Source organism: Gasterosteus aculeatus, chromosome 11 (assembly GCF_964276395.1).
Source record: "Gasterosteus aculeatus chromosome 11, fGasAcu3.hap1.1, whole genome shotgun sequence".
In the NCBI taxonomy this organism is placed as follows: Eukaryota; Metazoa; Chordata; class Actinopteri; order Perciformes; family Gasterosteidae; genus Gasterosteus; species Gasterosteus aculeatus.
Genome location: NC_135699.1, coordinates 5,748,543 through 5,761,158, shown reverse-complemented (window position 1 = coordinate 5,761,158; position 12,616 = coordinate 5,748,543). Strand labels below are relative to the sequence as shown.

The following is a 12,616-nucleotide window of genomic DNA, read 5'->3' as shown; positions in this document are numbered from 1 at the left end:
CGTAACGCCGCGCTCAAGTTAAAAGAAGACGGACATTCAAGGGGCAGGGATGAAATATTCAAACCAAAAGGGCTCGATTAGAACGTGGCGATAGAGAGGGAACTAAAGCAGTTTGAGTCCCGTTCCGCATTTGGAGGGAATGTAAAATAGGGTGAGAAGAGAAGAAGGGAGGGAGAGAAAACAGAGAGAAAACAAGAGAGAGAGAGAGAGAGATTGATTATGTTCTCCTAAGTGCCTTCGGCATTATTGGAACCGTACTGTCCTCCCGAACCAGGCAATTTGAATTAACATTGCAGGGAGACTGATAAAAATGGAGATGCGGGACAAGGGAGAGAAGGGGACGGGAAGAGCGCGAGGGGACGAAGGGGTGGCTGGCGGGAAGGCCGAGGGTCTGGAGAGAGATCGAATAACTGGGTTCCAAAGTAGGACGCAGGGAGGGAAAGAGCATTCGGGGTTGAGAACACTCGCTAAATTGAAAAGAATCAACACGCTAAACTCCACTTTATACGTTGCAGCTGGGCGCTGTGCATGATAATCCATTTGGAGGATAATGACTTCACTTTAAATATTCATTCTAAATGCTGAATCTTGAGAACAAAAATCCGTTTGGGGAATAGTAGTGGTCCAATCAGGAACGGGAGGAAAAGATAACACAGTGGGAGTGAGAGACGGGCCGTAGCTTGAAAGAGAATGAGACAGATTAGGTTTGGGTGAAGTTCAGATAATAACAAAAAAAAAACGGGGTGAACAGTGTCTGTCTAGCACCGGCAGAGAGGAGGGGGGGTGGAGAGGACAGTTAAGGCGGTTGAGCGTGGGAAAAGAAGGTGTGTGTGTGTGTGTGTGTGTGTGGGCGCGTTGGGGCGTCGCATACAAAGAGAGAGAAAGAGGCTGATAGAATCCGAGGGATGCGAGTGATGCACGTGCGGGACAAGCGCAGATGGGAGGAAAGGAGACGGATGGGAAGGAGGAACAAAACGTGTGACGAGCAAAGGGAAATAAAGTCCTGCAAACTCAGACCGGGTTTGGAGCTACATGCCGTATGACTTCCTGTCTTACGTCATGTAGCTTTTATGTCCCCCAAAGTGTTTGAATCCCGTAAGAGTTACAGAACTTACAGCAAGACACTTGATAAGTAAAGTAAAGGCACTTAAAATGACGGATGCGGCATTATTGGATCTACTTTCGTGGCTGTTCACGATGGAGCCCGTGTTCGCCCATCACGCCCCGTCTGGTTGAATTCTGCCCTAAATAGACTCTTTGTTTTGGTCAGTGCACCTGCAGTTTGGACACAGACGCGCTGTCCTCTTTGAAGCTCTGAGTTACACGAGTTGCTTTAAAACTCGTACATCAAAGCTGCCCACAGGGAGGGAGGGGGGGGGTGGACGTAATGCGACCTAACTTCCCAGCCGTGTTTGGAAAATGTCATTATTTTACTCTCGTTTTGTGATTAATTCATTTTCTTTCTGTCGCCTGCTTCCACATCCTCCCTTTCTTTGGAAAGAGATGAATTAGCCTTTCAACGTGAGAAAACAGCTCGGCATTAGTGTACATATTTTATGACCCTATTAGCAAAATGCATGTTCAATAAAACACTGCATTTAATGGGACAGTAGGCACGTGTCCTTGGACGTGTTCTCCAGTTATGTCCTTTACAGACTAAGCAGTATTTGTGCGTGTGTGTGCGTGCGTGTGTGTGTTATTACTATTACATCACCTCATTTCACAGAAGCCCAGCTTACCTCGCTCCGCAAATACCGTCACTCCACTCGGCCTCAGCCGCTGATTGTGCAACGCGTTACGCTCTGCTCTCATGCCCTCAAAGTGCTCTGGGAGGCGCCGGAGCTCATCACGCAAAGCGCAGTGCCGCACCGCACCTCCGCAACCCGCAGAGGGGTTAGTCAGGTTACTGTGGCCCGCCTGCCCCCCCTCTCTGGGGTCCATGTTGCTGCCGGGCTTTACAGCTGCATACGTGACCGCGCTGCATTTCAGTCACATGTGTTATCTCGATAGCCGGCCGCTTTAGGCGAGGAACAACATGCGCGTTCTTTTACTGTGAATTCAGATCTTTCTCGCTATGGTTTGAAAACGAACCCAGCGGCTAGTGTGTATGTGTATGTGTGTGTGTGTGTATGTGTATATGTGTGTGTGTGTGTGTGTGTGTGTGTGTTTATGCACCACAGTGATAAAATGATAAAATGCATACATTTTGCCACAGTGTTTAGGCAAAAGATACGCAGGAGAGACAAGCAAGTGGCACAGGAGCGGTACGAGGTGAAAGGGAAATAACCGTACGCAGTGTAGAAAAACAAATGTCTCACCATCCGTCTTATCGCCATCTGACATGAACGGCGAATGATACGCCAGAGCCTGTATGTCCAATAAATACTTGTCATTACACCCAAATGCTTTGCTATTCATAGGGATCGTGTGCGTGCATGTCTGTGTGTGTGTGTGTGTGTGTGTGTGTGTGTGTGAGTGAGTCATTGAGTCACCAGCAGTTTCCAGATGTGGGATCCAACTCGTGCTCAGCGGTACAGTGCGCATCCAGCCTGCATGGGAGGGTGAGGACAGAGAGACAGAGAGAGAGACGAGAGCTAAACGCTGGCTTCAGTGCCTCAGCTGGTGTGTCTGAATGTACACAGGTGCACCTCCATGTGTACGTGCTTCCTAATGCGCGTGTTGCCGAGCGCCTCGACACCGGAAAAGCACGTGCACTCATGCATGTGTGCACGTGCACTGAGGCAGCGCGAGGGAAAGGAAGAACGTCTCGCGCCTCCACAGCGTGTGCTTTGGCTGCCGTCGCACCCCGCTGTCAGGAGGGGGGGTGAAGCGTGTGGGGGGGGGGGGGGGGGGGGGGGGCAGACTGACTAGGTGTGAAATCATAACCAATGCTTATGGATGAAGAAAACCATCTATCAGAGGTGTTTATGCGAATGGAAGCACCGCCAAGGGGTTAATCGTCCAGTAAAGGCTTCATAGGCGGTTTCCACTCGTCGTGAACCCAGCTGTGAATCAGCAGCTGGAGACGGGCGCTCGGATTGATTCTTTTTTAGCATCATCATCATTCAGGAGGATCAAACCCTGCTTAAATGTTTCATCGAATGCCCGAAAGTGGTGGTCGGTATTCTAATGCGCCGCTGCAGGACCGGGTTCAGACGTCCCTGGCTTGTATTTTATTCCCCGCTCTCTTTTATTTCCAACTGTTTTCATGAATAACATTTCAAACACACTTTCGGGCTGAACTTGATAGTTACCCAAAGAGGAGCAGAAAAGGCTGAAGTCAGGCCGAACATGTGTACTTAAACAACACAGGGTGTCATTTAAAAAGAAAAAGTATGGATGGTATCAGTCAAAGGTTTGGACACACTGGACTGGTACTGTATGTATGATATTTATAAGCACATGTGTCTTTATTAAAGACAGTGGAAAGTCAGTCCCCATATGGACCTTAAACCAGAGGCAGTTATGCGTCTTAAGCCCAATAATCTAGAGAATGTTGTACAGCCGGACAGCATGTATACAATCCAACATACATGGAGAAAGAAAGGAGCTGCCAGTGACATAACATGAAATGATTGTCCTGGTCTCTATTTTCTCTGTCACCTAATAATAATGCCACGCCTGTAACAAGAGCGCACCACATGGTTTTACAGAATTAAAGAATGGAGTTAAAAATGTGTCCTGTGTCCCACTGTCCCCCTCCATTTTTCTCCTCACCCCCCAGGTCAAAGGGTCAAAGGTGAGCTTTGCTCGTAGCGGCCGTGCCGCTGTGCTTTCCTATCGGTCTTGTTCTGCCTCGGGCCGATGCGGCCGGCGCCACTGACACGGCGCACGCTGAACCGCTTCCCATCGGCTCCCCGTTATCTCGGCCGCTCCGTCTCTTCATTTTCATCTGGTTCTTTGTAAATGCCGTGTGAAATCTGTTAATCGATCATGACACTGATTGTGGGCCGCTGTTGTAGGGTGAATGTGGCAGAGGGAAAGAGAGGAGGGGCGAGATGTAGTGCACATGAGTGAGAGTGTGCACGTGCCGGAGGGGAGGTGGAGATGAAAGAGTGTGTGCGTGTGTGTGTGCGTGTGTGTGTGTGTGTGTGTGTGTGTGTGTGTAAGGGGCGGCAGGCTGAATGAAATATTCCTAATTGCCAGGCTGAAGGTTGCTGGTTAAAAGGCTTGATGACTCTAATGGGCCATTGTGTGCCATTTAGATATTGTTGTGGTTAAAAGGCTTTGGCAGCCACAGAGGACGCCTGTCAGGCCGCCACGGAGAGGCAGAGGGAAGATGGACACAAGTGTGTGTGTGTGTCTGGGAGCGCACTGCAGAACACAGTGCAGCATGAATAAAGACAGATGTTTAAACGCTGGAATGACTGTGGTTGAAAAAAAACAAAAACTTGATGTAGCGCGACGTACAAACGTGCTGATGAAACGAATGTGAGTGAAAAACAGAGAGCGGAATGGAGGAAATCAGAGGAAGCGAATGGATCCTTGGATTATGAATGATACACTGTGTAGAGCTCCGGAGTCCATCTGCCCCGAAGCATCTCACATCTCTGGTCCCCGCGACGCTGACTCTCTGCTCCACCGACTCCACTTCCTTTTAATGAGGACAGACACACACACACACAAACAGGTGTACGCGCAAGGAAACAGGTAACTACAAGAAAGGGTGCGACCTGACTAACGGGGGACATGTCTGGCCGTGTTGCCGTCGTGGGAGAAGGGGGGGCGTGGTTATAGGTGCTTGTGGGCGGCTTACGCATAAAAAAAAGGGTTCAGTTAGTCACGGAGGGAAGACTGAGTGAGGCGGGAGACGAGGAGCATACAGCTTATTGTCTCAGCCCGTCTTCTAAGATGTTCTGTTGTGGAGACAATCCAACCCCCCTACCGCCACCGCGCACGGAATTCGTCACGCCAATAAAGCAGATTTGAATTAGAATTATCATCTCAGCCAATAAAAGGAGACGGGGTGGTCTGTGTGAGTCGGGGACGGGGAGATTGTGAGAGCACATGGATACCTTTCTCAGTTTTTCTCAGCTCAGCAAGGGCCTCCTGGTGGTTCCTCCCTCTCATCGTTCCTGTTCCACTGAGCAGTGGAGATAGAAGAGGGGGGGCAGTCTTTGGGAGGAGGGAGGGGGAGGAAGGGGGGCGGGTGGAGATGGAGAGGAAGGTCTCGAAGCCGACAGGGACTGAGAACCCGCCTTTATTGTGTTGCCACAGTAGTGCACATCACCTGTGCCCACTCTCTTTCCCTTTGCTCTCCTCTCCTCTGAAGATCGGCCGGGCGGCATGATTCAGGGTAAGTGTTGACCTCTGACCTTGCTGTGTTGCGCGTGCCAGCGCTTCCTATATGAACCGTGTAACTGGAGGTGAGGCGGAGCAAAGACCGTGGATTTACGCGAGATGAGATGATGTGTTTGGGAGGGAGGGAGAAGGAGAGAGAGGGAGGGAGGGAGGGAGGGAGGGAGAGAATTCATTTTTCGTATTGTGATGGTAGCAAGAAACACTCCCAGCAGGACGATGGCTCTGGGCTTACAACTGACAGCCCGGACCAGGCGCACCTTGGGATGCATGATTGATGTGGGGGGAGGGGAGGGGAGGGGAGAGAGGACGGAAGGGAGGGAAGGAGCCGGCAGAAGGAGAGACCTGGGAGAGGGAGGCTGAGACAAAATGGGAGGAAAGAGTACCTCCCACCCTCCCCCCTCCCTTCTTTTCAACCCACTGTCCCGTTTACCCTCCACCCCCGTGTGCTCGGAACAAGGCACCGGAAGAAGGAAGTCTACAGAAGCACGCTCACCCCCCCCTCCCCCCCCTCCCCCCCAAGCCACTTTACAGCCGCCCTGGGACGCTCTGTGGTTCCGCCGAGCTGCAACGTCGGACTCCCCGCCGCACAACTTAACCCCCCCCTCCGTCCTCGCCGAAACGTCCTCTTCCCTTATCACATCCGTCCCCGGTTGGATCGCGGTGGCTCTGCACCAGACGATTGACACAAACCTTCTCTGCAGCTGTCGCTTCATTCTGTCGTCTGAGATAAACTGAGATGCAAATGGATGCTGCGACTGAAGTCTTCTCCCAGCAAACGTTCCGGCCTCGCAACGCGTAATTAGATTCTGCGGCCGAACGCGTCTAGAACCAAACTTGGGTTTGGTAAAACTTGGCATAAAATAAACTACTGAGCTATTTAATTTCACTACTCTATTCCCTTTAGCTTTTCCTAATGTCGCTGAGTTGTTGTTGACCACTATTGATTTTGTCATTTTCCATTTAAAAAACTTAAATTGGAAATGTTATTGTAATTTGCAGGCAGGTGCACCATGTTCGTTTTGTGAGCCGCCGCGTTTACATTGTTTCTATATTTTCTGATTCAACTCGCAAATGTGGAGATTGGTGATGGTGCGTATGCAGCAAGGGGCGTGCGTTTATGGCTATTCTGCAGAAGGGTCCTTCCCCCCCATCCATCCACTTACTGATAAGAGCCCTGCAGGTGTCTTGTGACGCTCAATGGGCACTTGATGCATAACGACATGATACCCAGCCAACATTCTCAAGCCACGGAAGTCTGAACTGATGGAATCAAACATCAGTGTTTCTTGTATTACGGCGTAGATCCTGGTGTTTTGAGTACAATGCAATAAAATATAAGAACAGAGCATTTTTACTTTTTACTAAAATCCTGTTTAGCTACTTATCTCATTCTTGGACAAGCGAAACCGATGTTGTGTTTGTATCTTCAGCATTAGAGGAAATGCTTTCAGAATGTGGTCTAATGTGTTTGTTGGGTGGGACCGGGTATTGTTTCAAATAAAGTCAAGATATATTGGGTTGAAAAATGTTTGTTAGTTAAAAAATATATATATTCGGTTGAAACGTATCCTAGTGAATCATTTCAATACTTTTGTTAGGATAAACAAAACGCATAAAATGTCCTGCTTGGTTCCTGAGCCACCTTCCTCCACACTTTTTAGAGCGGAGCGTGTCCACAGTCGTCCGTCTGCTCAGCCCGTCTCTGTCACTGCGTATCCACCGTGTCCTACAAAATGTAGTCACTCTATTTCCACCTCATTATTCATCACTTACCCTCAGCCACACATTTCCAGAGACAACAAAACACGGGTCTAAAAGCCTGAGCCGAGTCGGTGACGTGCTGCAGGTTCACGCTTCCCTCCGGCTGCCGTATTTAGCCGCCTTAGCATAACTCCACGAGACACGCACGTCCACAAGGACCGGGGGACAATCTGCAGCATCGTGCAGAGGCCCCTCGGTGGGCCGGCTGCTAAACTTAGAGCAGAAATGGGCCAGAGACACACGATCTGTGCACTGTCGGTCTGCGTGTGTTGAGTTGTATTAACTTTCATTCAGACACTGTCTGATTGTGTCAAGAAACAAACAAAAAAAACTCTCTCCCACTTCAGTTTCCCCCCTTCCAGTTTCTTTTGGGATTACAGCCTCTTTCTCGCAAGTCCTCGAGAGCCGTGTGAATTGGCGGAGGGGCGCCCTGCAATCACAATCATGTTACGGACAGAATCTGTCAAAAGCACTAATGGAGAGCTGCACTTGAAAAAAAAAAAACGAAAGTCTTTTTGAAAGGGAAGGTTCGAAAAGTACTTAGAATAAGGTCACTGTTAATTAGATGGTGGTCTGACAAATGTGTGAGCTAATTAGGCCGGTGTGTGTTTGATTAAAGATAAGTAGGCTTCCATGATAAGAAATGTGATGATGAGGCAGGAGAAGAGCGCGGTAGAGAGAGACGTTCCATTTAGGTAGAGATGAGAAGTGTGGGACAAAGACGAATGACAGGCTTGTCGTCAATGCGTAATTTTCACGTGGCGATGGCAGCCGGTGCTCACAAGCCTTATCTGAAATGGACGCGCTTGAGGGCTTGTGTGTGTGTGTGTGTGTGTGTGTGTGTGTGTGTGTAGCTCTGCTGTATGCATCTCAGGCCCACTGTCTTCTAAATTCGCTAAATCCAAGCGAAGGCCAGCTGTTCTCTCCTTTCCTCCTGCCTCACCTCCCACTCCAGCTCTTCTATTCATCCCTCTCTCCCCATCAGGCAGTGCAGCAGCAGCACCCCCCCCTCAAGTTCAAAGGATCCTTTATAGGCAGGATAGAAATATGCATTGCCAAACACCTCCCAGCAGCAGACACCATCATCTCTCTCTGCGTTGCTCCACCGAGCTCCATCTCCACTCTCTCTGTCTCCGTCTGCCTTCGGCTCGCTGCCACGTCCTCTCACAGGAGACGGACCTGAGTGGTTTATCAAAAATGAAGTTCAAATCGGTATCATCGATGCTGCCAACTAGTCCCTTTCTTTATGGGCCGGTTAGATGGGATTCCACATTGTTCGTATAGGTCCTATAGGCGCGTCCAAGCGGTCGCCCTCCAATAACACAAGGTCTTTGAACCCAGCGGCTCTCTGGCTGACGACGTTTTGGCCTCCAGGACTCGTCCGTGCACCGCTCAGTTTGTCGTGTGCGACTGGATCGTTTGACGAGAGGCCAGTTTTCACTCAAATGCAAGTTGTAGAGACACATTTTGGTATTTAAACACCTACACGAGCCGTTGAACACACATTATGTTGTTGTTATATTGTAGGAAGTCTCATTGTGTTCAGGTGCAGTCTGTGAGCGTGTGTTCCCATGAACCCGTTGGCTCGCTCTATGACATCAGTGCAGTTCAGCACAGTCTGTTACGTGTGTGTGAGTGTGTGTGTGCGTGTGTGTGTGTGTGTCAGTATTAGTAATCAGTTTTAGTCTCTGATTGCGGTCGTGATTTGTCATCTTGTGCCTGGCATTGTGTGTGTTTGCGTACAATTACGTGTGTGTGTGTGTGTGTTTGTGTGAGGATGTCAGCGTCTGCATTTAAAGCCATTCTACTTGGTGTGTGTGTGTGTGTGTGTGTGTGTCCTGCATATTCAAGCGATTAAAAGTGGGTCTATTTCTTTTGCAGTCACTGATGTGCCCCTGTGTGTGTAATTGAAATAACTGAGTTACTGACTCCCTCTCCCCACCGAGTCCAATAACTGCTCCAGGAGTGTGTGAGTGCACTCATTTGAGGGCTTTGGGGCCGTACAGGGCCTGTCGGCCATGGAAAACGCCCCCCCCCCCCCCACACACACACACACACATGTAACAGGGAGTCCTACTGAGCCTAAACTTACACTAATACGGACAAGCAGGCGCATACAGTTGGAATTAGAGGCACACAAACGCATTGATACAGACAAACACAAGAAACGTCTCCATCAATCCAGACACACACACACACACACACACGCGCGCGTCCCCTGGAGGAGGGCACACATGTGTCCCGTGCTCCTCTTCCTCCCTCTGTGGTGGAACAGGTCAGGCTTAGCCTCCTCCTGCCTAAATGGCTGGCTGACTGCCTGAGACACACACACACACACACACACACAGACACACACACACCGTTTCCCTGCCCCATCACTGGTCACCTCGCTCCACATACGGGATCACAGCCGTCTGCCAGCCTGCCCTCTCGCTCTCCATTCATCCTATTGTCACAACACTGTCCTCTGTCTCTGTCCCCCCGCAGGCTTCAAGTCTTGGCAGAACACTCGCTGCCTTTTTTTGTGCATCTCTATCTTTTATCCTGGCTCGCTTATTCTCTCTCTCTCTCATTTAGTCCCTCTCTGTTTTTCTCTTATCTGCTCCCTCCTCTACTCATCTCTCGCCGTATCTCCCCCCCCTCGCCCCCACCCCGCTACACAAACACACCCCGTCTCCACCGCCCATTCATCCCGCCGTATTGTGCGCTGCGGCGTATTGTTGTCCGTGTACAGCAGCCAGCGCTGACGTCCCGGAGGAGGCAGCGACCTGCTGCCCCCCTCCGGGGACTTTAATACTCACTAATCGATCACTTTGTGCCAACGCAGGTGATAATGTTCCCAGAGCCTAATTATTGTTAATTATGTGCAAATAAAGAGTGTTTTGCAGGACTTAATTCTGCATACGGTCTCTTATTCAACCCTGCACTCACCTCTTCTTTCCTGGCTTCTGTCTTGCTCTCCTTTCGGCGTGTATTTTTCTCAAAGGCTAATGAAAACTCTGCAGACCTCTGGCGCTCTGAATGAGTGTGTTGGACAGTGCATTAGTACTGCTCTTAAGAAGACGGAGATAGAGCACGGAAGGCAGAGGAAATGGTGTGTGTGTGTGTGTGTGTGGGGGGGTGTATAGAGGATAAAGGGTGGAGCGGGAGAGCGCGAATCTGGAAATTCAATTATAACTGTGCCCAGGCAGTAATTCCGCTGGTTGGAAATGGGACAGCAGAGCGGGGAGAAGGAGATGGATGGAGATGGATGGAGGGCGGGACAGAAGAGGAAAGCACAGAAAGTTGGGAAACAAATGGATTGAAGCGCGACATCCGCGTGTTCCCATCATAATTTCATGATTTTGTAACCCGGCCCCCCAATTGAACTTAGATGCACGTGCTTCATCTAGCACGGGACGATAAACAAGCCCACGTCACAGAACTCGTGAGACAAGAGTCTTGTCTAGACTCCATTTCTCACCTCCCCCACTTCTTCTGACCGGCTCAATGTTCCATTTCGGTCGGTGAGTGGTATTTATTAGCGCGCCCTGACCCGCCTGTACTGCCGCTTGGACTGCTGTGCGTTCTTTGGCGCCCCGTGTTTAGATTTTACCTCAGTGAGTGAACCGCATGCATCGTCTTAATGTCCAGCGCCTTCGCCGGGGCAAGTGGAGTGCAGCGTTGTTCCAGCACGCCGTAAAACCAGATGATGACAATGATCAATGAGGTTAAGGACGGCGGCTTTGAGTCCTCAGAATTCGCTGCAGTCACCCCCCCGTGTGCAAACCCATTAAAAGAGTCATAAAAGCAACTAATGAAAATCATGACCGGTATCTTTACAAGCCCACTGCTGTCCTCTCGCCTCTCTCCTCTGTGAGCCAGAGAATAAAAGGCAGCTAAATTAATGTTCCCACCAATAATGTTACAGAACCCACCACCGTGTCAGTTGTCCTCTGTGCGGAGAGACGGCTAAATCAAAGTTTGGGCCAATACTGTTACGCAACCGTTCCCACTCTTCCGTTGCTCTTGTCCCTTGTCATGTCCAGGATGACGACTCCATGTTCTTCCAGTTTGGCCCCTCCATCGAGCAGCAGGCTTCGGTCATGCTGAACATCATGGAGGAGTACGACTGGTACATCTTCTCCATCGTCACCACGTACTACCCGGGGTACCAGGACTTTGTCACCAAGGTAACGACACGCATTTGCTGATTTGCTGAGCATTCAGTGGAATCCCATAATGAACCTCTGGACATTGTTCTTTATCTTAATTTAGCAGATTTTTGACGTTAGCGATCCTTAAACAAATGATTATGATTGCAATACGATGAAAAAGTCCCGTCCTGTCTCCTGATCGGGCCTCGTCTCCCTCGGTCCCATCCAGGTCCGCAGCACCATAGAGAACAGCTTCGTGGGCTGGGAACTGGAGGAGGTTTTACTGCTGGACATGTCGGTGGATGACGGCGACTCGAAGATCCAGAACCAGCTGAAGAAGCTCCAGAGCCCCGTCATTCTCCTCTACTGCACCAAAGAGGAGGCCAACACCATCTTCGAGGTGGCCCACTCTGTCGGGATCACGGGCTACGGCTACACATGGATAGCACCCTCGCTGGTAGCCGGAGACACCATTGCAGTGCCGGCAGAGTTCCCCACAGGTAGGAAACCAGCTGTAGCAGCGGGATACTCGGAGCCACTACATACACATGACATGTTTTTGAATGAAACTTTGTTGTGTAGCCATGTCTTCACATCCAGAGGGTGTGGTGTCCAGGCAGACATGCTCACTACTCAACTGTCCTTCCTGATGTTACGATGTCGGTGGTTAAGTTTTGTGCTTCTTCTGCATTCTGGAGACAATTTGGTTGTCGATGTTTGGCGTTGTAGTGGCATCGCTGTCTCGTTGATGCACCTCTGTTCTGTTAGAATGGCGAGTCCTAGAAATGCGTATGACATGTCTACTAAACGAGGCTCCCGGGCGAACAAAGGAGAGATGAGGTGTGTGACGGCAATCTGTCCAGGTCAGGTTGTACTGAACTTTTTAAATCTAATTTAGCTGGCGCTTTTATCCAAAGCGACTTGTTTATTCCACCATGAGGGTACAGACCCAGAACAACAAGAATCAAGAAAGCTTTTAGAAGGGCAAGTAAGTGCCGTTTTAAGTGCTACTAAAGGGCTACCAATTCAAGCTACGGTCAGCATAGTTGTGTTTTTAATTAACTTTTGTTTGGGGTTTGGATTCAGTTGGCTGTGGTCCTGACTTGAGACCTGATTACACCTGTGGAGTACACAGGTGATGTCATATGATTATATCAACCTGTGTACTCAGAACCTCATTCTGAAAAGATGTTTGCTTGCCTTGAGCACTAATGCTCATCCCTTTGTAAGTAGAGTAATTAGATTATGTTAATTAGCGTTTGGTTGATGATTATCCAATGAGAGCATGAATGTACGTATTTTCCACACAGATGTCTCCAGTCTGACTCCAAACCATCAAACTGCCTCTGGATTCCTCTGTGCTATTGCCTACAGAATGACTACCTACTGTAGACAGGTCATTTGGGGGGGATTCAAAA

At 49.7% G+C, this 12,616-nt stretch overlaps 1 protein-coding gene across 4 annotated transcripts in view; it reads left to right on the top strand.

Annotated features, from left to right (window-relative positions):
• Positions 1–12,616, top strand: part of grin2ba (glutamate receptor, ionotropic, N-methyl D-aspartate 2B, genome duplicate a) — an 82,015-nt gene that overhangs the window by 38,768 nt on the left and 30,631 nt on the right. For all 4 annotated transcript variants that reach the window (XM_078084618.1, XM_040191107.2, XM_040191106.2 and 1 more), the window contains exons 5-6: positions 11,091–11,234; positions 11,428–11,698. In XM_078084618.1, the coding sequence (XP_077940744.1) occupies positions 11,091–11,234; positions 11,428–11,698 (415 nt within the window). The remainder of the gene's footprint in view (positions 1–11,090; positions 11,235–11,427; positions 11,699–12,616) is intronic.